General features: G+C 38.6%; 2 protein-coding genes across 2 annotated transcripts in view; one reads left to right on the top strand and one right to left on the bottom strand.

Moving 5' to 3' along the window:
• The window catches only part of LOC113406202 (conserved oligomeric Golgi complex subunit 3-like), a 49,525-nt gene extending 26,874 nt beyond the window's left edge, over positions 1-22,651 (top strand). Inside the window, exons 14-23 of the mRNA XM_026649483.2 lie at positions 2,503-2,608; positions 4,649-4,773; positions 7,600-7,689; positions 11,634-11,754; positions 14,787-14,875; positions 14,986-15,120; positions 17,657-17,732; positions 19,808-19,935; positions 21,013-21,111; positions 22,534-22,651. Of these exons, the coding sequence (XP_026505268.1) occupies positions 2,503-2,608; positions 4,649-4,773; positions 7,600-7,689; positions 11,634-11,754; positions 14,787-14,875; positions 14,986-15,120; positions 17,657-17,732; positions 19,808-19,935; positions 21,013-21,111; positions 22,534-22,563 (999 nt within the window). The 3' untranslated portion in view covers positions 22,564-22,651. The remainder of the gene's footprint in view (positions 1-2,502; positions 2,609-4,648; positions 4,774-7,599; positions 7,690-11,633; positions 11,755-14,786; positions 14,876-14,985; positions 15,121-17,656; positions 17,733-19,807; positions 19,936-21,012; positions 21,112-22,533) is intronic.
• Positions 22,652-27,017: 4,366 nt separating this feature from the next.
• LOC113406015 (glutamate-rich protein 6B-like) overlaps positions 27,018-27,250 on the bottom strand; it is a 47,718-nt gene continuing 47,485 nt past the window's right edge. Inside the window, exon 15 of the mRNA XM_026647950.1 lies at positions 27,018-27,242. Within this exon, the coding sequence (XP_026503735.1) occupies positions 27,018-27,242 (225 nt within the window). The remainder of the gene's footprint in view (positions 27,243-27,250) is intronic.

Raw genomic sequence — 27,250 nt, 5'->3', positions numbered from 1 at the left:
GCGATGAGATCCAAGACTTCCCGATCCGTCCATGCTGGGGCCCTCTTTCTATTGGATTGCACGGCCATCTCTGCTGGAGAGCTCTGCATCGTTGCCACTGCTGCTGAGCTCACCACGGTGTCCAAACAGAAACTGCGATTCAAACTGCCCAGACAGGAAAAGGAATTCAAATTTTCCCGGGGGAGTGGCTGGTCAGAGCATCCGAGCTCGGACTGCTGTCCAGAGCGTCAACAGAGTGGTGCACTGTGGGATAGCTCCCGGAGCTATTAGCGTCGATTTCCATCCACACCTAGCCTAATTCGACATGGCCATGTCGAATTTAGCGCTACTCCTCTCGTTGGGGAGGATTACAGAAATCGATTTAAAGAGAGCTCTATGTCGAACTAAATGGCTTCCTGGTGTGGACGGGTGCAGGGTTAATTCGATATAACGGCGCTAAATTCGACATAAAAGCCTAGTGTAGACCAGGCCTTATAGAGAGGACCATGATCAATTGTTCCCCATGTCCACTGAAGGTAGGACAAGAAGTGATTGGCCTGATCTGCAGCAAAGGAGATTTAGGTTGGATATTAGGAAAAGCTTTCTAACTATAAGACTAGTTAAGCACTGAAACATGTTACAAAGGGAGGTTGTAGAATCCCTGTCAGTGGAGGTTTTTAAGAACAGGTTAGACAAGCCTGTCAGGGAAGGTCTAGGTATAATAGGCCCTGTCTCTGCCAGGGATGAACTAGATGACTTCTCGGGGTCCCTTTCAGCGCTATATTTCTATGATTCTGTGGCACCTTCCAGACAATGTAAACAAATAGATTCTCCACACCTCAGAACTTGCAGTCTGTTAAATGTAAATGTTAATCTCTATTTTAAGGTCCTACCTGAATCCAGCACAGTAAACAGCAGTGGAAAAAATGTATATCTCACAATCTTCATTTAATACAATGTTAAGTCAGAGTTACTCTATTTGCCCAACGCATTTATGAATAGATTTTTCACTCTCCATGTTGTTGTGTTGCTTTTCACATTTTAAAAATATAAAGAATGTTTATTTTGCGGTACATGAATATATTTATGTATTTTGGCCCAACAGTAACAATTACGGTAACTTTGCTTAATGAAACCACCCTCATATTAAAACATGTATGACTTTACATTGACTACTGTCTTTTTGGTATTAATTTGAATATTTTTTACACACTGGAGATGCTGTTTTTTAAATCAAGGAAAAATGACTTAAAATGTGGCAAGTGATTGTCAAAATGGCACCTCTTTACTGGATAGAACTGTTATGCGTTTGTATGTAATTATATTCACTTTAGGGACATATCTTTGCCTTTTACTTCTGTTAGCCCTAACAAAGGTAACACAGCTAACAAAGTGAGCCCAATGTCTGTTCCTTCTGGCTCATCAGCAGAGTTGTTTACTTGGGATTCAATTGTTTACACTTGTGCAAACCGTTTAAAGGCAATAAGATTACACAGGGGTCACTGAGCCAATATTAGAAGGCTTTAGTGCTCCCCAGGTGTAACAGAGGGCCTAAACTGACCTACAGAACCTTGATTACTGGTGGTGGAGTGTGAGAAGAAGGAAATCCAGCTTGACTGAGTCTAGGTTTAGTTTGTAGGTCTGGCAGGCAGCTTATAAGTAACAAGACTTCTATGAGAATCTTTTCATACAGGAGTTGAGACAGATAAACTTTGGAACCCCATTGTTATGTTTTATTAGTCACTTTTTTTTAGTAGAACCATTCGGTGTAAAGTTTCTGAATCTGATCTCAGTACTAAACATTTCTCTGTTCCTGTATGAACAGATGTGCCAGGTGGGAAATAGTTTTCCCATTGTGGTAGAATTTTTGAGATTTAGAAAAATTTTCTCATCCTGAATCAAGACAAAAAGCCAGACTCAGATTTTCACTAGCCCAAAATCTAACACTTCAGTTAGATTTTGACCTTTTAAATTTTTTTAAAAAACATTTGTTACTATGTTAACTTAGATTTTGACATGAAAAATCATTTAGACTTACAAAAGAACTTTTTCATTTGGGAAGTGTCAAAATGACACATTTAGACAATCTTGATCTCTGTTTTAAGGTTGCAGCTGAACCCAGCACAGCAAATAGCAGCAGAAAAAATGAATATCTTGCAGTCCTCATATAATATAGTGTTAAATCAAAGTTACTCCATTTGCTGAACACGTCTCTGAATTTTCAAAAATTTTTCAAAATGGAAAATTTAGAATCAACCCTTTCCTGCAAACAGTTTAGGTTTTGATGAATTGGCATTTTCTGACCAAAAAAAAAAAAGTTTTGTGGAAAAAATTCCTGACCACAGCTCCATTTAGCAGCAGAAACATTTGTTCAGTTATCTGGTTTTGCCATGAAAATCCAGGTAGGCTGGGCATATTAATACAACTTTTTTCTACATTGGAAACATAAGTTACAGATTCTTCTTACAAAAAAAAAAAAAATCTGTTTAATGTAATAGTTGCATGACATATCTTCCCCTGCAGCAAATTGCACAAAGTTTAAAAGATGAACAGAAGAAGTTGCCTTCTGATGCTTCATTTTCAGATGTGCGGCTAGAAGATCCAGAGTCCTGCACCCTAATTAAATCTGGTATGCCTGGGAATATATTTTATATTATCAAATGAAGTAGTAAAATAGACATAGTGGGCATTAAGATAAGCAAATAATGAGAACATTATGTTTACTTTAATAAAAAAATATTTTAAAGTATTTGGAGAATTTTGGGAAGAGCTTGCATAAAAGGAGCTTTGACTCAAGAATTTTTATTTAAACTTTTAAAAATTGTCTTCCCAGAAAACTTCAGGAACTGGATTTTCAGTGTGTTTATTACCTGCCTTAATCCTGTGATGGTGATTGTGGCACGTCTGTACTACAGACACATTCATTCTGTGAAATATTTACTCCTGTTGTCAAGGGGCGTAGCATTTTTTTATATGAAGTATAATAAAGAGCTGAGCTCACAGGAGAAGAATGGGTTTTATATGATTCTGGCATATGTGTTACGTGAGCGCTTTGGAAGTTGTAGTTCAAGAATGTTTTCCTGTTCAAAACATAGAATCGGACAGTGATTGCATTTTTTAATGTTTTTCTTAACTGATTTCAATAACTTGTAGTCTAGTTATTGCAATAATTCATTATTTAGTCTATGAATTTTAAAACCTCATTTTGGGATCCATGTTTTTATACATTTATAAAGTAATTAATTCCATGAGATTTGATTTTGTTAACACCAGAACGCCACCTGAGTACTGCTTACATGCCTTTAAATGTGCCTGGAATCCCTGGATGACTTTTTTCCCCTCCATCTTACTACAGTTTACTCACTTATTAATATTCTGCTTCCCAGTTGTATCTTTCTAGCTCTGGCAGTTGTCTTCACTATTCCATGGATTTATCCTGGTTTCCTACTGTGGACATACCAGGCTGACACACCAAAGACCTAGACTAGAACCAGCTAGAACACACAAGTCTAGATTTGAATGAATGGTAGGAACTGCACAAATGTAAGAGATTGTTAGACTATCCCCACACCAGGACATTGCAGGCTTTTGTTCCATGACTGGTTCTGTTGACTTCCTTTAGTTTTTATTTTTTAAAATGGTTGTCACTGAGGTTAACTAGTAGTTGCCCCAAAATCTAGGGGAAAGATGAGTTCTGTGAGGCTCTCCACCACCAATTATTAGGAAAACCCAATCTGAATGTGCACAGATGGTTTTGCACCTCCTCTGTCATGAAGGGTGCTCTTGTAACAGGGCTGTGACTTCTAATAAAATCCACATGACAAAATCATTGTTCTCTGTCCTAACAGCTGACAATGTTGTTATATTAACATGGGTTCTAAATTCTATATTTCAACTGTGCTAAATCTCCTCAGGTCATCTACTGTATAGCAAGGAAAGAATAGCAAAGTAAACTCATTCAATATTGTTCCTTTTCTCTCGTCCCTCTGGGTGTCCTCTGGGTTCCTGTTAAAGCCCTGTGGGTAACCCTCCTATATTTTCTCCACTGTCTTTTCTCCCCCATAACTCTCTTCAGTAGTTACGCATCACATCCTTTTAGCAGGTAGGATACTACAGTGACTTCCAGAGAAATGCATATAAAAGTAATACATTTAACAAAGGATGAACTAGATCTCCATTGGGCAGTCAGTACATGTTAAATCGGCCAGGGGTGAAGGATTAGATGGTTGTCATTGGGTGAAGGAAGATACGCCGTCTCAGGGATGGGTCACTGACTGGCCCGATGGTCTGAAGAATGAGTGTGGTAGCAAAGTTATTTTCAAATGTCTTGTAGCAATTTTTTATTTTAGGAGGGCAGGCTAGTGTTTTGTTTTTCTGATAACCACGTATGCCCTCTCCTTAAATACATGTTTCAGAGTACATACACCAATTCAAGATTACCCAGTACATTTTCAAGATGAATTCAAACTCTACACAGCTGCCCACATACTCTGTGCATGTATATACTGGAAGTCAGGTTTCTTCCCTCTGAGGAGGTTGAAAACAAAGTAATTTTGTAATGTGTAACATTCCTATGGAGGTCAGCATTAAATAACACTCACTACGTATTGTTTTCAGATGGAAGGAAAGAGTAATAACTTTTTAATGTGTGTTTTCTACCTTTAAATAGGTACAGCAGAATCCCTTAATCCCAGACCGCAGACTATGATTTCACCAGCAGATCTACATGGAATGTGGTATCCCACAGTCAGAAGGACTCTAGTGTGTCTCTCTAAACTGTACAGATGTATAGATGTATGCACAAACTTCACCTCTTCTTTTATCTTACTGTACCGTTTTAAGTTAAAATAGAAAAAAAAGAATATACTACAAATTCTAGATATTTTTGTCTAAAAATAACTGGAAAACATTGATATTTATCTTTTGTTAGCTGTTGCCTTTTTTGCTGGTCTCTTCATATAAAATATGTGAATTGGCAAATTGCAGATTGTTCAAAGACAAGTGATTTTGCACATGTAAATTTAGAAATGAAGCACCAAATCAGGTCCAAAATTTCATTTTCCATCTTACTAAGATTTTTCAACAGGTAATGTTTAAAAAGTCACATACCTCACCGACCCCCCCCCCAAAAAATGCTCCAGCTCAATGAAGTTATGGGATTGATGTAGAAATTATTGGGTGAAATTCTGTGGCCTGTGATATGCATACGATCAGACTAGATGATCCTAATGGTCCCTTCTGGCCTTAAAATTGAATAATCTATAGTTACCTTAGAAAATGTTTTTAATCTTTTGCACTACATTTTTAGTAACTTTAAAAGTACAACTGCAAGAAACTGACAAATTTACATAAAATAAGACTACTTTAAGCAGCGTTTCTCAAATGCGGCCACCAGGGGCTTTTCTTATGGCCATGGCCTCCTGGGTTGTGATTGGGGGTTGGGGGCAGGGCGCAATATAGCAGCCCCTCTGACTCCCTGTTGCTCCTGGATGCACTGCCTTGGTGTTGATTGCTGGGGCCACCAGCAGCGGTTGGGCCCTGCCCCCCTCTGGAAACATCTGGGGTACAATGTTGAAGGAGCAGGCAGCCAGTGAATTCCCCACCTTCCCTGGGGCAGTGGGGCTCAGGCTTTGGGCTTCAGCCCTGGAGTGGCGGGGCAGCAGGCTCTGGCAGGGGGCTTCGGGCTCCAGCCCCGGGCTGTAGCTGCTCAGCAGCAGGGCCCAGGTCCCAGCTGTGGGGCTTCAGGCTCCAGCTCCCTGCTGCCTCCCCTGAGCCCCCATCCAGGGCTTCATTTGTCCCCAGGCTTGGCAGGGCTGAGTAAGTCTGCTGTGAAAAGTGATACTTGTACGTTTGTTAATATCACTTTTCACAACAGACTTACTAGTTAGCAATAAATAAACACATCCAAATCATTGGAATTTATGTGCATATTTATTTGTTTTTCCTAAATAATTAAGTATTTTAGGAAAAAGTGTGAGAGCAGTCACCAAATTTTTTTCCTGAGAACCCTTGCCTTAAAGTATATGAAAGTATACGGTAGCATGAATCTGTGTAAAACACCGCTAATAACAGCAGATACAATAAACACCCTGTTCATAGAGATTCAAATAATACTTATTCATATAACCTACTCTTAAAGGGAAAGTTCCATAATTAGATTGCCATTTAACATAACTACGAAAAGGCTGGTAAATCTCTGAGAAACCCAGGGAACACATGCATTTTTGCTGTATGTTGATTTTTGTTTTTACTCAGTTGATAGGAGACACAGAAAAAGGGCTACCTTAACACTTTTGAAGAAATTCTTATTTGAGAGGCATAACTTGTGAAAGTGTGGGAGGTGTCAAATGGAATATGGAAAAATATAATAATTAAAGTAATTAACATTTTGACGTTAATCTCAGTAAAAATAGTAATGTTTTTGGTTGGAGCCCACTGTTTGAAAGAAAGAAAGAAAATGCAGTTTGGAATTATTTACATAGCCCAATTATAAGGGAGTGTGTGTATGAAGAAGCAGGGATCATTGATCAGCATACAGACTGAAAACTGAAACAGACTGAAGTTTTAAGTGAACCTTTTGAAAATCTGACGCTTTACATATATTGTTGAGTATCAAGGGGGGAGGGATAGCTCAGTGGTTTGAGCATTGGCCTGCTAAACCCAGGGTTGTAAGTTCAATCCTTGAGGGGGCCACTTAGTGATCTGGGGCAAAATCAGTACTTGGTCCTGCTAGCGAAGGCAGGGGGCTGGACTCGATGACCTTTCAAGGTCCCTTCCAGTTCTAGGAGATAGGATATCTCCATTAATTTATTTATTTATTTATTTATTATCTAAAGCCCTGGCTATGCTACATCTACAAAAGTGTTGTTGTAACCAGTTTTTGTGACACTCTCATTTAACTGTTTACAGCAAACACAGTGGAGCCAAGTTCACACAACTTTTTTCCATGACACAACGGAGTGTCTTGTGTGTCCACACCTTACTCTGTATCAGTGTATTCTGGGAAAATCTGGGTAACTATCCTATATTACCTAAGCAGGGGTAGCGTGCACGGAGGTATGCACACAGAGTGGCACCAGCAGCATGTGGAGCAATGCAATATGAGATGCCCTACTACCCAAGAGAGCTGTGAGAAAGGAGGACTAGCCAAATTGGTTTTCCAGCTCAATCAGGTGGTGACATCTACACTGCAAAAGTAGTGTGCTGAATAGTTACAGGAAGACAGGCATGTTCTAGCCTAGGCGACTGGCAGGGGCAAAACACTGTTTAGGTGCCATGGTTACTAATAGAGTATTAACCATGTGGTGTATAAGGACACAAACCATATTCAGAGCAATCATGTCACTAAACAGGTTACAAACCCTGTTAAAATTTGTAGTATATGTAGTATATTCCTTATTTTAGTTGCTTAATTATGCACCCACCATATCCAGTCTGTTTACTTGTTATGAAAATCTTTTATATTTGTGGGTTCCCTGCTAATATGGCTCCAACCCTGTACACTTATGTATGTGCTTAACTTTATGCATTGTGAGCGGAACCATTGACTTCAGAATCAGAAGTCCTGTATGTTCTTTAAGCTACGTAGAAGGTTGGCAAACATTTTTTTCCTCCCTCCAGAGGGCAGTGTTCCAAGGATTATCACAAGAGGCTTTATCTGCCTGTATTCACTCACTGCTGGGAGCTGCGGATTCAATTTCCAAAAATAAGGTCAGACAAAGTTATCTTTCTAGAATGTAGTAGTGTTCATTAGGAAAGATTCTTTCATATATAATGAAGGCCCTTAAAGAGTTGTCCAGAATTCTGTTGAACTCTCATCAAAATACATTGTCTGTCTTTGTCCCCAGAGATCCGTAAGAATTGCTTGCATTTCATTGTGATATAAGATGTGTTAAAGCAGAGAAAATGATGCATACACAAACCATGCTGAAAAACTAAACTTAAAAATCGTAGAGATAAAGGTTATAGACTAGTGTAACTCGTATGACTCAGCGAAACAATAGACTAAAGTAGAATTCCTCTAATTATCTCTGCACCTAATATTTCTGTGTGTCTTATATCTTGTTTACTGGACTTGCATGTGTTATACTGAGTATTAAGTTCCCAAGTGGGCTAGTTGATAAGACTGTTCCTTGCAAATATTAGTTTGTATGATCAAAGGAGGTGCTCTTATCTATCATTCCTTTTTAATGGGACGCTATCAATTTAGTTGGTGTTCTATATAATAAAAATATTTGTGAACATTTTTTCTTAAATTTCACTGAAAATATGTTTTAATGTAAATGTTTCTCTGCAGTTTATTGAACACAAATATTGGAGTATTGTTGCTAATTCATAAAACCCAGAAAGATAAATTGCTACAAACAAAAGTAAAATTCCGTGGGCTATAATAATAGACCAAATTTAGTGGATTGTATAAATGGCAGAAGTATTTAGAATGTATTTAAAAAAAAAAAAGAGTCCCTTTGTTTCAGTTACCTAAACTGGTTGTAATTGCACAGATCGGGAATTGGTTTGAAATACACCTACTTTTTTTCGAGTGTCATTTTAAAAGCATAATTCATGAAAATTATTGATAGATTTAGCGGAATCAATGATATGGGAAAAGTTTCCTTAAAATTTCTATAAATTATTATCTTTCCATATGCAGCTTGTTCAGAGTTCTGCAGTTATTTGGTATTCTGACAATATTGGATCTGCCTTGATAGAAAGTGTTGTAGAGACTGAGGCCTTGATCCTGCAGTGAGTTCTGTGCAGGCACGCTGCTTCCTGCTGTCGGGGTTTAAGGCACATCAGTCCTGGGGCATGCTAATTTAACACTCGTTAGAGCACTGTCAGATTAAGTCATGCATTAATTAAAAAAAAAAAAGAAAGCAAATTCCTATACTGTATTGTTAGTAATGTCTTGGTTTATTAAAAATGTTCATCTGATTTACTTTTCACCAGTTTTGATCATTGTTTGTTTTTTCTTTTAAAATATTTTCTTTTTTTAATGCCAAAGTACAGCCTGCAGTGTAAACAAATGTTGCTGCTTTGTTAACTTAATCTTGGTGAAAAATCTCTCCCACCTAGCAATAGCAACAGCAGAGGTGTAATCTGGGTCCCATTTCCTTTACCTTAATAAGGCATGAGCTTCAAGATTTAAAAATGTATGCAGCATTAAAAGTGCACAGCTGAAATAACAAAGAATGCAAGAGTTAAGGTTCCTACGGTATGGTGAACTCTGGCCTTGTACTCTCTGTATCTTTATTTTACTGCTTAGAAATTAACTAAGCTTTACATGTAATGATAAAAACTAGGGCTGTCAATCGCAGTTAACTCATGCGATTAACTCAAAAAAATTAATTGTGCTTAAAAAAATTAATCGTCATTAATCACACTGTTAATAGAATACCAATTGAAATTTATTAAATATTTTTGGATGCTTTTCTGCAGTTTCAAATATATTGATTTCTATTACAACACAGAATACAAAGTGTACAGTGCTCACTTTATATTGTTTTTGATTACAAATATTTGCAGTGTAAAAGTGATAAAAGAAATAGTATTTTTCAATTCACCTCATACAAGTACTATAGTGCCATCTCTTTATCATGAAAGTGTAACTTAGAAATGTAGAGTTTTTTTGGTACGTAAAACACAACAATGTAAAACTGTAGAGCCTACAAGTCTACTCAGGCCTATTTCTTGTTCAGCCAATTGCTAAGACAAACAAGTTTGTTTACATTTACGGAAGATAATGCTGCCTGCTTCTCCTTTAATATATCACCTGAAAATGAGAACAGGCGTTCGTATGGCACTTTTGTAGCCGGTGTTGCAAAGTATTTACGTGCTAGTTATGTTAAACATTCGTATGCCCCTTCATGCTTTGGCCCCCCATTCCAGAGGACATGCTTCCATGCTGATGATGCTCATTAAAAAAATAATGCATTAATTAAATTTGTGACTGAACTCCTTGGGGGAGAATTGTATGTCTCCTGTTCTGTTTTACTCGCATTTTGCCATATATTTCATGTAATAGCAGTCTCGGATGATGACACAGCACATGTTCATTCTAAGAACACTTTCACTTCAGATTTGACAAAAGGCAAAGAAGGTACCAATGTGATATTTCTAAAAATAGGTACAGCACTCGAGCAAAGCTTTAAGAATCTGAAGTGCCATCGAAAATCTGAGAGGGACGAGGTGTGGAGCATGCTTTCAGAAGTCTTAAAATAGCCACACTTCAATGTGGAAACTACAGAACCCAAACCATCAAAAAATAAAATCAACCTTCTGCTGGTGGCATCTGACTCAGATGATGAAAATGAACGTGTGTTGGTCCACTCTGCTTTGGATCATTATCAAGCAGAAGCAGTCATCAGCGTGCACTCATGTCCTCTGGAGTCGTGGTTGAAGCATGAAGGGGCACATGAATCTTTAGCGCATCTGGCACATAAATATCTTACGATGCTGGCTACAACAGTGCCAGGAGAACGCCTGTTCTCACTTTCAGGTGACATTGTAAACAAGAAGCGGACAGCATTATCTCCTGCAAATTGTAACCAAACTTATTTGTCTTCCCGATTGGCTGAACAAGAAGGAAAACTGAGTGGACTTGTAGGCTCTAAAGTTTTACATTGTTGTATTTTTGAATGCAGTTATTTTTTGTACATAATTCTACATTTGTAAGTTCAACTTTCATGATAGAGATTGCACTACAGTACTTGTATTAAGTGAATTGAAAGATACTATTTCTTTCGTTTTTTACCGTGCAAGTATTTGTAATCAAAAATAAATATAGAGTGAGCACTGTACACTTTGTATTGTGTTGTAATTGAAATCAATATATTTGAAAATGTAGAAAACATCCAAAAATATTTAAATAAATGGTATTCTATTATTGTTTAACAGCGTGATTAATCACGGTTAATTTTTTTAATCACTTCGACAGCCCTAATAAAAACAGAATAGCAATAGCTCTGTCAGACTGTAGTATTTGTGTTTAACTCTTTGCACTTCCTTATTTTTTTAAACGATATGTTAGGCCTGGTCTACAATTAAAAAGTAGATCGAGCCAGCTATGTTGTTCAGGGCTATGAAAAGTTTTGTGCCTTGAGTGCTGTAGTTAAGTTGACCGAACCCCAGTGTAGATGCAGCTAGGTTGATGGAAGAATTTTCCCTTCAACCTAGCTACCGCCTATTGGAGAGGTGGATTAACTATATCAACGGAAAAAGCCCTTCTGCTTGTGTGGGAAGTGTTTACCCTATGGTGCTACAGCTGCACGGCTATAGACATACTCAGTGTCTTTGGAATATAATAAAATGTGAAACAAAAGATCCTCTATGTAAGAGCGTGGGCTGCCTTTGTCAGATTGTGGGAGTTATGCTTGCTTTGCACACTAATGCAGAAAGCATGTAATCAAGGTTTTTTAAGGAGCATACAAATGGTCTGTTTCTGTTGAATGAGTTATCAGAAATAATATAGAAATGTAGCATGTCAGACACTGGTCATAATTATTGGTGCTATGAATCTAGAGTGGCTTGTAAACAAAACTAGGGCTTTAGCATTAATTAAAGCAAGTAACTGAAATAGTTGGGAGAACTTATAATTATGCTCTTATATTAATATTTTTCTTTAAGTTTTTGACATTCTTTTTCTCATTGTAATTTAGACCCAGGTTGATGGACAGCTTTTCTTAATAAAACACCTTTTGATTCTTCGTGAACAAATTGCTCCTTTCCACACTGAATTCACCATTAAGGAAATTTCCCTGGACCTTAAGAAAACTAGAGGTACTTCACAGTGCTGGCAGACAGAGCTGGGTGGGCTTGCCCTCCCCTGATATGCTAGCAAAGGTTGTGGGTTTATTTTATGTTCACCTGCAATGATCTGCATGCTTGCTACATTGTCTTGCTTTGTTCTAATCCTTTCTAATACAGGTTTTACCTACTAAGAAGAGCAGCTCAGAATGCTTCTAACAAACTCTACTATACTTTTGATTTATATTAAGTGCTGTATCTGTGCTTTAGCCACTGACCTGTCCAATTCATACATGCTGTTTAAAACAACAATAACAAAAAACTATTGCTAAATAAACTTCACATTTGTATTGTGCTGAAATATTTCATCCTTAGCTGTACTCTACAGAGCAGTTTCTTGTTTCTGCTACTTAGCAGATTGATTTTAACAACATGAAACTTACTTGCTTAGGCCAAAATTAAAATTGCCCCAGTCTTTTCTGTAGAAGTTTGACTAGAGAAGTATTCCTTATACTGTAAAGTTAGTCAATACTTTTCTATTTATCATGGTGAGAGTTGTTTCATGAAGCATACATACATCTAGTAAGGAGGAAAAATAAAGAGCAGAGGCCATCCAGAAGAGGCAGTAGTTATTAATGTTTTCCTGAGAGTGCATTGCGAAGCACAGAGGAAAAAAATCTTAAGGAAAAAAGGGAAGGGTGAGAGAGACTCAGTGCTGTTGATAAGCCTGAGAAAAAGGAGCTGGAACATCTCTTTCCATTACAGAAGAGTAAGTTGAAGAAATAACCTTTCTTCTCTGTCATCTAATACACTGTTACCTTTGCTTTGAAGTTACTGAATCTTGTTACTAACAATTACATCTATTGCATTTGAACATCAATGAGACCTCCTTCCTATTAAGTAGTTTCTAGTTGGCTGGAGGTTAAAGGGTAAATATGTCCTTATGGTGTCTTGTCCTGGCTGACATAAAAGTTTGTTCTGTATCTTTTTTTTAAATGAATAAATTTTTGTACCAGCCAGTGCCTTACAAAGGTGGTAAGTAACAGGAAAAGAGGTTCGGTTGGACCAAGCTTTCTGCATATTGACTTGACTTAAATCAAATGTGGATTTAAAGTTCGAGACATCATCAACTTAAAAATCATGCTCCAGTCTGAAAAAGAGGTACTTATAAGTATTACTTATAACACTAAGATTATTATAACTGAAAGAGATGGGGGGGGGGTGGGAATATGATATTTTTTGTTTATTTTGTGCATTTAACAGCACTTCCAAGATAGCTAGTCTTGCAATAGTCAGTTTCTCCTGTTTGTGTGGACCTTTTTTACAGCAACACAGGAGAGAAACACTTTTTAAAAAGAAAAGGAAGATACGGGTATACAAAACAACAAATTGGCAAATGGACCCTGGGACACAGGCAGTACCTGAAACTATTTCCAATTAATTTTTTTTAAAATTGACTATATTTCAGGCTGATGGTATCCCTTTAATCTCTCACACCCCTTTGGAAATGGGTTCATTTTCTTTGGCACTTATATGTTGGTACACTTACTGCAGGTATCATTATTACTACTTTTCTTCTCACTACTTCCACAAACCTCATAAACACAAATCCACGTCAGTACTGAAATTTTGTCACCTTCCCCTTATTAAAAAACACACAGACACCATGCATCCTACACATCAGTCAACTGGTTTGGGATGCTGTGTGGGTCTAATGCTATAAACCTTTACTCAGGTGACTAACTCCCTAGTTCTGTGAATAATCCCACTGACGTCGGTAGGACTACTCACACATAAATCGGGGTTTGCAGGATGGTCCCTAAACTATCACCATTCTCTGCATGGCTGAGTACATTTTGGTGTATAGTATTTGTCTATTTGAAGTGTACCTTCATAAGAACAGGTTTTGTCTTGTACAGCACCATTTACATTGCTGGCACTAACAAATGTTAGGTTATCTGGCTATACCAGAAAGAGGACAGGAGACTCTGGATGTGGTTTAATTAGCCCGCAATTTTATTCCTAAATGTCTGAGAGTAGCTGGCAGATAAGTGTACAGTGCAGGTACTTCCATAATTCCTTACATATACCCAGGGGGCTGCTGGCAGCCCTCCCCCTTTCCTATCTTAGTCCTCAGCCAACCTGCTGCTGGAACCTCCCCACCTTGAATGAGTATTAAAAGGGGCTATAAAGGAGGGGCGTTGACTCCCTTCCAGACCAGTCATTGGAGCCCCAAGCCCCCAGTTTCTACTCCTTTAAAGAATACCTCCTTTAAATAATTTCCCAATCCATTTTATCTGATCACCGTATCCCTTCCCTACAGAAGAGCTGCAGTGGACATCTGCACCAAACTTAAATCATGAGTTGTGACATCATAGGCTAACCCCCCTTTCATTTGTTCATCCTACTAAGCCCCCAAGTTGTTGGGGGAAGGTAAAAATAACCACCTCTCTTTCCTCAATCTGGAGGTGAGGGAAAAATTCCTTCCCAGCCGTGCCCTCCTCCTTCCCTCCCCGCCCCCCAAGAAAGGCTTGACTAGTGTAATGCCCACCACAGATCATGATGAAATCTGGTATTTCAACTATTGCCATGGATGGGAGGGTGGGTGCTGCTCAGCCTGGTCCAAGTGAAAAAGAGGGTTTGTACTGCACAAATATGGGTGTAAATAGTCCCCTTCTCTTCCGATCACCTGGGGAGGGGAGGGAAATGAGTCTGAATCCCCATGCCGACCTGACCTGGAGAAGCCTCTACTTAGCACGTATCTCGCTGGCTCTCTAATCCTTAAAGGGGCAACACACCTTCTCTGACAAACCAAACAAAGGGCACCACTGCTTAATGTGCAATGAGGACATTGTAAGCTCCCCAGTGTGTGGACTCTCTTATTTTGAAGTTGTATTGGGGCTAGTACGAGGGACGCTCGTCTGATTGGGTCCTTGGGTGTTACTTTAATAACAAATAGTAGTAATCATGCCATGCCATTGTAATGAAGAAATGAAGTATTTCTGTTTAAATTACTCTGGCTGAATCCTGCACATTTACAGTCTGGTCGACTTTCTGCTTCACAGATGCAGCATTTAAAATCCTGAACCCAAGGACTGTTCCAAGATTTTTTAGGCTAAACAGCAACAACGCACTGATACAGTTCTTACTGGAGGTAATATGGAGTCTTTTTGTTAACTCCGCGTAGGAAAAAAAATCTCATTTCGTTTAAATGTGTGGTGATTTCTGGGCAAATAAAAAGAAGATAATTGTCTTATGTTCAAGGGTACTCCAGAGATCAGAGAACATTATATTGACTCTAAGAAAGATGTAGACCACCACCTGAAATCAGCTTGTGAGCAGTTTATTCAGCAGCAAACCAAACAGTTTATAGAGCAACCGGAGGAGTTCATGTCAAAGGTACAAAGAGGCTATGTATTCGCTGTGTTGACTGAAATATTTTTTCCTGAAATGGCAGGATTAATTTGTATTTAAATTTGTTTAATGTTCATTTTATAAAAGACAGCGCTGGTAGAGCAGCCTATACTTAAGGCTGCCTGACACTTCCCATGATAAGACTCCGTTTTCAGTTGCTTATAACCTCAGCAGAAATTATTCCGCCATTGCTGAGAATGAGATTAGGGAAACATAATTCTCATGCTGTTTCATTGAGAAGCTGCATTGCTTCAGTGCTTTAGAGCAGGGCCATAATTCAGTGCTTTGGAGCAGGGACTTGAAATTTAGCCGGGGGGAAGGGGGTGCCCTTGGTGCTGGGGATTTTTGTTTTGCTGTTTCATGAAAAGCCAGCCAAATTTTACTGAGTGTATAAGCTCTTGAAAAATCACAGATGTCATGTGCTTAGAGGCTTAGAGTGTGGCAGTTAATTAAATTAGTTACATTCTCGAAAGATTCTGTCAGTATTCGGAATGCCCAAGCCCGTGAACATGTGGGGTGAGCAGGACTTTTCCTTGCAAGTGCTGCTCCTGGCACAGGAGGAGAGGAAGAGACAGGATTCGGATGAACGGGGTGGTAGGGTGGGGAGACTGGGGCAGAAGGGTCTGTAACCACTAACTTGGAATGGAACCCAAGATTCTTGAGTTTGGCCATTCTTCTGCTGTCAGTAACTGTACACTAGCAAATAGGTCTCATCCCCCTCTAGTGTTTGTCCACATGGAGGATGACAATCTACTATTGCTGCCAGTTATTCTTAGTTCAAGTGGCAGAGATCTGTGCAGTGGATATTAAGGTTCCGACCCTGCTGATGAACCATGTGGGTGTTAATATGATGCCACATGATAGGATTTATTTTCAGTTTGCTTTTTAAAAACCCAGGAAATTGCAGACATCATAATGTTCATTTAGCAGTTTATGTATAAAGTCAAGCACTGAAAAGTTAAGGAAATGCCAGAATTAAGGTTGCATGTTCAAATGCATTACGATAGTTTGTAATTTCCTAACTTCTACATGATTGACTTTGCAACAGTTTTATTTTCTTAACATAGTTTTTGCACAATTTTTATGAATATGGTATTGAAAGCTTTAAGAACAGAATTACCATGTCACATTTTAAGTTATGAACACGAACTAAAACCAACCAAGCAAACATACCTGGGAATAAACCATAATAATCTTGCTTAAAATGGCAATACAAGCTTTATTTGCAGGGTGAGAGATTGTAACACAGTGCATTTAGGGCAGTATTTTTCATGGAAGAATAGTGTTCTTAGCCTGGCAGATAGAAGTAGTCTATATTAAATAACTTTTTTTCTCCTGATGTTTACTGTTGAGATGGAGGCAAGAGATCCATGAAAACTTTTCTCAGACTTTTTTATAGTAACACTTTCTGTACGGTAGACTTTAAGCAGTAAATGTGTCTGTTTGAAGGAGGATGCAGAAAAGCTTCTTTTCTGTTCAGTGTACATCTCTGAACCAGTATTAATGCTGAGTTTGTTCTCTGGAAGTTATCTTTTTATATGCAAGGTCAGTGTGGAAAGATCATACAATAGAAATGATGTTTGTAAAGTGCTTTGAAGAGGAAAAGCACTGGACATGCTGAGCATTGTTACGAGTCCTCGTATTTGTAACCTTTTTAGTATAACTGCATATAAACAGGTTTATCATGAGGATCGTGACACCTCAAGACTGGTGGTTGCAGTGACACCAAAGTTATCCTGTTTCCTTGCCTTTGGGAGTTCAGAAAATTACAACAGTGAATTTACTTTTAAAAAAGTGCCTATCTTACCTTGGTTCATGGACTAGATGAAATATTTAGATGCCTAAAGATGGAGGTAGGTGCCTAGTGAGATTTACAAACATGCCTAAGTGAGTTAGGTGCGTAATTCCTATGATTTTCAATAGAATTTACGCACCTAGCTTACTTAAGCCCCCAGTGGGATATACAAAAGTGCCTATCTATAGGCGTCTAAATATATTTGTAAATCTGGCCCCATTTCTAATTTCAGTTGTGAGAAGAGTTTTTATATTGTACAGTATGACATTCTGACAACTCAGCATGTTAAGATGCCTACATGGGTTTGACTGCTGCATTTGCATTTTTTTTGGCCAAGATTGGCTAGGTACGCTTTTCCTTTTAAGGGCTTACTCTGTTATCTTTTATGTAGCTACAGAGTCTTGTGAAATAGTTAATGTATCTCGTTTTGCTTCCCTTTTCATTTATGGCAGGCATAAGTATTATCAAGATTAAATTAGCCTCCTATTAATTGTATAAATATGGAACAGAAATCTTACACTACTGTTTTTGGAATTGCATTTGTCATGACTTGACTTTCCTTCTATTTATATCCTCAATCAAAATATACAAGAAAGGAAAAAAAACGGTCTCAGACTAGAAATTTTAAGACCTTTATTTAAATGTTACTGGCTTGTTTGATATGATTTCACTTTTTGATACCAATGGAAACAAAAATTTCGTATTCTTTCAATCTAATTGTTTTAGGTTGCTGCATTGAAAGCAATGGCCAGTCAGGGAGGTCCCAAATACAACCTTTCACAGCAGCCTTGGGCACAACCAGGTATTCCTTTGCTTTACAATTTTCATTTTATTGAGGCTCTTGTAGGATAGTATATTGGCTGATAAAGGACAGTTTGTATTAGTTCCCACTTTTCTAGAACTTGTTTTGAAAACTATTCCACTTACCCAAACAACCTTTCTAGTTATGACTTTTGAGAACGTTAAAGCAATACAAAACACATTCTGGGCTAGACCATTTCAGGAAGTAATTTGTTTTCTGTACTCCTAGGCCATGACTTTCAAAATTAGCCTAAAATGTTAGGTTCCTTAATCCGTATTTAGGAACTTTTCTGATTTTCAAAGTGCCAAGCACACAACAGCTCTCGGTTGCTTTAGTTTTTGAAAATCTTGGTCAAAGTATTTTCAACAATTGTGTTAGTTTCAGTATCTAATACCAGAGAGCTTCATCTTCCATATCCTGTAGGTGACTTTCAATGTCTGAAAAACTTGAAAACATGAGTTTAATTTGTGCAGTGCATGGGTGCATTAAACAGTGTTGAAGATGTGACTGTTGAAATGCGCTTTTCATGTGATGACCATTTAATGCAAAGTGTACTTGAAAGTTACCTTGATTAGATTAAGGTAAAGCTCCTGCTTCTATATCAAAGGGATCACTGAATATTACTTTGAGGCTTATTGTTTATAGTTTTGTAAATACATTACATTTTCAACTCTTGAGAATATGCAAAGTGGGAAGCCAACTACCAATTCCTTCATATTAAGAGCTCAAATGAGAACACTTCCTAGGAACCTTTGATGGGTTTGAGCAGTTAATATTTTGTGATATTTACAACAAGTAGATCTAGAAATCTGAATCTTTGTGTCATAGATCTGAACCTTTAGTTGCACTAAGTTCCTCAAATGCAAAGCCTGACACGTTTGTTTATAATTCAGTGCTGCATCATTGCAGGTCAGACAATCTTGCTGCTAATTGGAACTCTTGGCTATAGTTTCTAGCTTATGTCTTTTGCTTTGTGATTCTGTACATAAATGCAAATGTGAACATAGCATGTGTGCAAATGAGAACCTGTTTCTCTTAAATGAAATTTCAAGAAGCACTTAGCTCATTGGGACTGTCCTACATACTATTTGCCATGCTGTCAGATTTCTCGGAGGCTGGAGAAGGGAAAGGAAAATACAAAAGCTGCAAGAGTAAAAAAATAAAGGATGTAACCCTTTTCCCCCCAAAGTTTGTGAATATTTCCCCATGTTTTTTTTCAAGCCTCTTTGAAAATGGCATTAAAAATATGTAGCAACAATATAGAAAGCATGTTTCAATCCAGCACAGCATTCCTGTGATGGCAGGCTGCATAGCCGTCTCAGGCATATGGTTAGTGCTAGGTGCTCTGTCTGGTTCCATGAAGACCGGGCCTGAGTGCTTTAAGGAAATCTTGCAAAGTACTATTTTCTTTTCTTGGTCTGAGTATTGCCCAACAGTCACATCTCCAACCAGGGCCGGCTCTAGGCACCAGCAAAACAAGCTGGTGCTTGGGGCGGCACATTTTTAGGGGCGGCATGGCCGGCGCCAGAATACCGCCCCTAAAAATGTGCCCCGGCCGCCCTAGCTCACCTCCGCTGCTGCTGCCACGGCGCGCGAAACAGCTGATTCGCGCGCTGCTACTCGTCCTCCCTCCCAGGCTCTCAAACCTGGGAGGGAGGGGGAGATCCCAAGTGGCTGCGGCGGGCGCCGCTTCTCCCCCTCCCTCCCTCCCTCCTAGGCTTGAGAGCCTGGGGGGAGGAGGCAGTGCTGGGGATTTGGGGAAGGGGCGGAGTTGAGGCAGGGCCGGGGTGGGGTAATTAAAAAACAGGGGGGGGCAGCCAAAATTGTTTTTGCTTTGGGCGGCAAAAATCCTAGAGCCGGCCCTGTCTCCAACTAAATAAGGAACCTCGAAGGGAGGAGTCTTGTCGAGGCTTTTTACCACTGAAGGGTGGTGACTGTGACTTTGGGGGTTCAGAAGGGTGTGGGGTGGTGATGTGCATAAAGTAGGGAAAAAATAGAGGGGATCATTTGGAACATAAACTTTCAACCAGCAGGAGCAAATATTTGTGTCTAATAATTTTAAATTTTATTTCCAGCAAAGGTCAATGATTTAGTGTCTTCCACTTATAAGACAATAAAAACAAAGCTGCCATCAATGTTACGAAGCATGTCATTATACTTGGCCAATAAGGATACTGAATTCATTTTGTTTAAGCCAATTAGGGTAAGTATTGTTAGTGTATACATCAGCATACTTTCCATAGATTGGCCAAACTTAACGTAGTTAAATAGATTCTGAAAGTGTGCTTTGTAAGCTCATTTATTTTTTGTAGAAATGAATTAATGTAGCTGTTTCTAAGTTTCTTTATCAGATGATTATTTATTTTTCTTGTTAACTTTGACAAGATTTTCTGAATTTCTGTTGCTCTTGTCCATTACATACTCTTCTATGTGAGTTATTGTACATTAGAAATCCAGACAGTAATCATATGAAAGACATCATGCATGTAATAAGTAAGCAGTCTAGTGTATCATAAAAGGGACCGTGTAAAAATGGAACCTTATTTCACAGACCTGATGTAAGTGTTCAGAGTAAAGAAAATAAATGTACACCTCTACCCCGATATAACGCGACCCAATATAACACGAATTTGGATATAACGCAGTAAAGCAGTGCTCTGGGGGGACGGGGCTGCGCACTCCAGCAGATCAAAGCAAGTTCGATATAACGCGTTTTCACCTATAACGCGGTAAGATTTTTTGGCTCCCGAGGACAGCGTTATATTGGGGTAGAGGTGTATATTGCTTTTACTCCTACCCAGTGTGCACAGCAAACACTATATTGAGAGAGTTGCTGGATTCTTTCTTCTTGTATGTCACCAACCTTTGGTAAGTCCAGTCAAGTTATACCTGTGCAGACCGATCAAAGGCAATGAGGGTTGCCCAGGTTTAACAGAGGGCCTGTTACTGGTGAATGTGCGCACACTAGAAAACCCAGCATGGTTCTTAGATGCCAGGTTAAGTGTACAGGGCTAAGTGTTAAGAACCCCACCCCCCCCCCATCTTTGATCTGGAGCACATATGATCCGGAGTAGTCACACAATACACAAGGAAACCTCTCTCTGCCATTTTTAGAGTTACTTTTTAGAGGAGAACCACTTTTAAGAGCACAGAGTTCTACCACACACACTTCTCCATTCACTTCAGAGGCTGTTTGATACACAGGATGTTCAGTTTGTTTCATATTTGAGACAGATCTTGTGATATTCCAACACTAAATGTTTTTCTTTCCTTTATAAAGAATAATATTCAGCAAGTGTTCCAGAAACTCCAAGCTTTGTTAAAGGAAGAATTTAGCAATGAAGATCTCCAGATCATAGCTTGTCCTTCAATGGAACAGGTATAAAGTGAAGCTCTTTATTTTACAGATTACTCATTTTCACATGACTAGCTCACATTTTTAAATTAACCTACTTTTCCATTTTGCCTAATTTTTATTCATATTCCTCTTTTCTGATTCTTTGAAAATCCAGAATTAATTTGAACTTTAAACCCTGAGCAAATGCAATTGTTTAGTTTTTACCAATATATATTAAACTGTTTTAAAACTGAGATTAGTGATTAAGACATGCAGCGTTGGGATTTTATTGTACAAGGTCATGGCAAGGACTGTTCTGGTGAACTACACCCACTTCGGGCACCTTTCCTCTTTGGAGAAGTGATCAGATGTGCTAGGTGTGTAAAAATTCTGAAGGAATTGCAAGGATCTGTTTGAACTCAAGAACAACTGGAAAAATGTGGCTAATCATGGAAACTTAAACAGAATTTCAGATTTAAGGAGGGCTTTTATCCGCAAAGATAATTAGTGTAAGGAACTCTCTGCATCAGGAGGCCCTGCATAAGCCACTCTCTTAGCGATCCCATAGCTTTAAAAAAAAAAAAATGTATTGGACATCAGTGGTATCTTGGGTATAGGGGAGCAACTAGTGATTCTTGTTCACACAGTGTTAAACTGTTAATCAAATATGTGGACAGGAGGAATTTCCCCACAGGGTATTTTGACAGGGAACATGAAGTGGGGAGAAGAATATTAACTTCCTCTGAAGATGGAGCAGGAATAATCTACTGGGATAAGGTGGATTTTTTTCCCCACAGTAGTGAGATTTCTGTCTTTTCAGTGATGGACAATGATGCACCAGTCTTTTGGATCTCTTTTATTCCTCCCCTTCTGGTTTATGTAAGCTAAAGTTTTCTGGGTTATTACTAATGTAAATGATTCAGATACCCCCCTTGGGTATTTTAAATTTACTTAATTGTCTATCAAATGGCTACTGCACATAACTTTCTTTTAAAATTGCATGCAGATCATAGAATATCAGGGTTGGAAGGGACCTCAGGAGGTCATCTAGTCCAACCCCCTGCTCCAAAGCAGGACCAATCCCCAGACAGATTTTTGCCCCAGATCCCTAAATGGCCGCCTCAAGGATTGAGCTCATAACCCTGGGTTTAGCAGGCCAATGCTCAAACCACTGAGCTATCCCTCCCCTCAGATTTATTAGAAGCTGTGTTGACACAATAGATTGTAACAGCTGGAAGAGCTAGTTTGTCAAGTCATCGATTGCATAGTAGGAGTCTGTAAGTTAGCTAGAACTGGTGATTGCACTTTTTGACCAATATTCTTATAATTGTTCTCTTGGTTCCTCTAAATCCTTGGAGATTTGTAGAATGTTTGTTTAGATGCTCAAACAGCATAAGTCTGCTCCTGACCTTGGATGATGGTAACAACACAATAGCTAACATATACTTTCATTTTGCCTTTCAGGTGAACCTACTTTTGTCAATGTCTAAATAGCCCAACAGTCAGGCCGTTTGAGGTAAATTTCAGTGGTATGCCAGGCAGCGAAGGGGACATGAAGTCATTTGCCAGAAGTAAATAAAGGATTTACACTGGGATCCGTCAAGGCATCAGCTTTAATACTCCCCGGGCAGCTTAATACTGATTTACAGAAGAATTGAGTTCTACAAATTGTTTCAAGTACGGCAGTTTTTTCTTTCCTAAAACTTAAGGGAACAAACTCGCTGAAGATTTTTACCCAAGCTCAGTTTCTGCCTTGCCATCAGATGTAAACACGTCTGAGATTGAAATGCTAAGACTTAAATATATTTAAGACCTTACGTCTTTTCCTTTTATGGAGAAGATGTGTGTGCAGTAAAAGAACTAGTAATTTCCTGGGACACACTGAAGATAAATGACAGGAAATCAAAGTTGAAAAAAGTCAGTGTGCACTGTATTTGAATGGGATGGTGACCTGAGTGTCAAATGTTGCTGCAGCTTCGTTTTGACAGGCACACTCATTTTTCTCAACCCTCTGAAGAATCTTCTTAGTCCACAATACATTTGAAGAACATAGTTCAAAGTATATTAGTTTGTGAAAACTGTCTTGTTTCCCTTGAATTTCAGAATGTCCTGCAATATTTGATGCCATGTATTTTGGGTGCCTGTAATGATTAGTAGCAGTGAGCACTGACACCTGTACTTTGATATTCTGGAGTGTTCTAAGTGAAGAATCTTTAAATTAGAGTTCTGACCATGAAATGAATATGTGGGGTTTGCAGTGGAAAGCTGTGCAATATAATTGTTAATGTTTGTGAGGGGGAACTACCCATGTACTAAAGGCTTTATGGCAAAGGTAAGGCTTAGCATTAAAGTTTTTAGGTACTTAAGGTTTCAGGTTAAGGGTTTTTATTTTTTCTGATTTAAGGTTGAGCAGTGCAGCCGCATTGTCAGAAGTGAGTGCTAAGATGCTGTAGGCCAGGGAAAGGGGCTCAAAGAGCAGCTCCTGGTGGCAAAGCTGTGACTATGGAACTTGTGCAGTACTGGTGCGGTGGAGTAAAGATGTGTAAAGGAGAAGTGATGATGAGTGAATACAAAAGCACCTTTGTAAGTTAGGGTCATGAAAGAAGTACCTGCTGATCAGTAAACTATGCATATGTGTGTAACATCTGATTATGGTCAGCGTGCAATGAATGATTGATACACAACATTGCTATGTTCCATTTCAGAAGGTTAAGTGCTTAAACACTTGTCCATAAACGGGATGAAACACTGAAAATGGCTTTAGCGTGTCTTTAGTGACCTTATTGTATAGATATGTGGAAGGCAAGATAGCAACTTAAATGGCAGATTTTTACTTATTCTCTAGCTTGCATGTTGTAGAAATTTTACATATTTTTGGTAACTTGATTTAACAGTTTTGCTGTTACAGATCAGCTGACTGGATACTAAAACGGCAAGTTTTAAAGCCACCATGAGCAGCATTATAGCAGACACTCTGGGGTACGGAAATGGTACTTACAGGATCTCATGTAACTTTTTGAAATTAACTGAGGAACTAACAAGGAAGAGAACATACCTCTTCCCTTTACCGGTTCAAGAACATAGGCTGTAAAATAATGTCCAATGCCTTGTAATATATGTACATTTGGTCTTTTTATAGTGTTTTACAAAAGAGTGCATGATTGCTGTACAGAGTTATGACTGAATTAATTGTACAGAAATGGTCTGAAGGGTAAAATATTATGTTAGTCTTGTGTTTTGAATCTTTTCACTTCTAAAATACTCAGAGAGCTCTAGCACAGCTGATTTAAAAGATGACAAGAGCAATCAGTTTATTCAGCCTGTTTGGTAAACGAAGATTTCTTTAAACATGTACAGTTTCAGATATTTACATATAAAATAGTGTAAATAATTTCAAAAGATTAATTTAAAGTGCTTTATATGATCTGACTAGACATTTGCTGTTTTTAATGTTTTTTTTAAAATAAAAATTTTGCTTCCTATTTTGGTCCCTGAGTAAAGCTTTGTGTGTATTTGAGACTTGTCTGACAAGATAACTGTAATGGCAAACCAATAAATATCCTGCAGGCATGTACGATGCTTCATTAAGAAAGACAAGATCTATTTTGTTGTTAGCAGTAAGAGCACTGACTTTATCTGGCACAGACAGATGTATCACTGAGTACTGAGTGTGCAGCTAATTGTGTTAAATTCATCTCTTTATAGTCATAATAAAAGTAAATTTGTATTTTCTTTACTCATGAAGGATCTTGTGTGACTAAATGGTCTCTTCACTGCAATTTTATTATAGGGAAGAAGCCAAGGTTGTAATATTTTAACTAATTGGCTTTTGCTAAGAGTAAACTTGGGAGCTGATGGCAGAACGCACAAGTATTATTCAGCCCTTGTTTTATATGATGGCTTTTCTTGTTGCCTAGCTACTTGCTGGCGCATCTATCTGTCCTTTGTCATTACGTATTGAATGTATTGTTCTTCTGGTGTTCAGTCCTGTAGGAATGTTCCTTCCAGACTGTTGTGGTTTTTTCCTTGTAAATGCAATATAAACTTCCCATTTATCCCTTGGCTTTGACAATGGCATTTGAATTAACTATTTTTAAAAAAAGCCTGTTTTCCCTAATCTCATTTGTAGAATTCAAGTGGTTTAATTGTCACGCAGTGGTGCCTCATAGCAGTTGCTTCTTGATCATTCTCCTGGACACACAAAACATAATGAAGAGGCAGGGTCCTAACACCTGTTTGAATTATACCATACAAAACTAAATTGAGTGAATAACTAAGTGGCACCCAAAGTCTTTTGGACACTATTATTTATTTGTATTGAGTCTCGGTCCAGTTTCCACATCCATCCCAATTGCTAATACAATAGTGAAAATCATAGGGGCACCCTTTTTGTCCAAGCCAAGAAGTTTCAAACAGGAGGAATGATGTGGGGACAACATAAAACACACTCAGTTTATGGAAGGAATATTTATTAGATAAGTAATTTTTTTTCTAAGTTTATAAAATTCTGTAACATGTCATGCCTTCCTAGGTACACTGGATGTAAACATTAAAACAGCCATAAAGAATAAGTAGAATGAGTTTATAAAGAACATCATGCCACATGAACATGATCACCTTTCAATACATTTACTGAACTAGTGAATGAAGTACATCTAAGATCTGAATTCTGGTACATCATTTGATAGCATCTTGAAATTTTAGTTGGAAAAACTAATTGAAATTGATTTGGTTATGAGTGCTGCCATGTGGATGGAAAGCTAGCTGAAAGACTAAAGAAAGTAGTGATGACTAATAAAGGGACCTAGAGAGGTAGAAATATTGTCAGGAAATAATAAAATGAATCTGAGCCTGTTAAAATGCAAGCTACTGTAGCTGGGGGAAATATGAAACCCAGGTATTCAAGGGGAGAGAAATCTGGCATGCAGTAACATAAAGAGGCCAAGTTTGATAATAGTGAATTAGGTATGAGCTGGTACTGTGAAATGGTAGGGGGGGAAAAAGCTTAGGCTATATGCACAGAGCCCATATGTTATGGAGAGCAGTGAACTTATAGTCCCTTTTCATTCAGTACCAGTCAGACCACTCCTAGAATATACTCCATTCAGGTCTGGGCGCTTCAAGAAAATTGTAGACAAACTGAAGGCCTTTCAGAGAAGAGCAAAAGAATCCTGAAGACTGGAGAGAGTGACTTACAAGGACAGACTGAAATAATAGTGGTGCCCAACTGTTTCATTTAAGAAAACCAGTTCACAGAGGAAAAAAATTCTTAGCTCCATTTCTTTGATTAACTTGTAGTTTCGGTTAGGATCTGTGGCAGAGCCCCGTTCTCTTCACCCTGTCTCACTGAAGGACACAGGTGGAGGCTTCAAATAAAAACACACCAGCCAGCTTGTTCAACACCAACCGTTGTCGCTCAGGCTACTTCACTGTTAACCCCCTGGATGATCACTGTGATAAGAATTGGAGAGAGTTCATACCACACAAGGCTCTTCATCCACAATCTTTTACTTTCATTCATATTCATACCCTTCCCCTTTAGTAACCAAGAGGGGTGTTTTGTTGCACTATACACATGCTGCTTATTCATCCCACAATGAATTTCTGGGCTGAAATGCTGGGCAAGGCATGCTCACTGGGTCACGCAACAGGTACTGTTTGACATAGGCTACCACCAAACTTAAGGTTACCCCATTGTCCTTTCTCCTACTTATAAGAGCCACCTTCTCATTCTATCAAACTAGTGCACATATACTGGTCTATCCGTAGGAATATACAATCCACTGCATATTTTCAAATGTGCTGTTTAGTGCCATAGATGCTCTACATTGGAATACAGCTAAACACTTATGACATGCTTGAAAATGAGTTTTATTGTTTTCACCATGAACTGCTCATGTAATCTTACTTGACTAGAGAGAAATCTAACACTGCAACACCCAGAGTGTCTACTGGGTAAGAGTCTTTCTACGTCTCCATTGCAGCAGTTTACGCAGCTGCGCTAGAACAAGAGGCAATGCCTGAATTTTGTTTAATGGTGTGCGCTGCAAGTCTCGTAATACTTTCTTCATTTTGGCTAGGAGGTTGTTGATCTGAATGCTTTTGGAGTGCAGGAGTAGCCCCAGTTGGCTTTCTGTTGGTTTAGGTAAGTGGAGTGTGGCTGTGTCTTTCAACTGCAAAA

This window comes from Terrapene carolina, unplaced genomic scaffold (assembly GCF_002925995.2).
Source record: "Terrapene carolina triunguis isolate 2854851 unplaced genomic scaffold, T_m_triunguis-2.0 Scaffold17, whole genome shotgun sequence".
Lineage (NCBI taxonomy): Eukaryota > Metazoa > Chordata > Testudines > Emydidae > Terrapene > Terrapene triunguis.
Note: the sequence above shows the minus strand (reverse complement) of the source record. Positions and strands in the feature narration are given on the sequence as shown.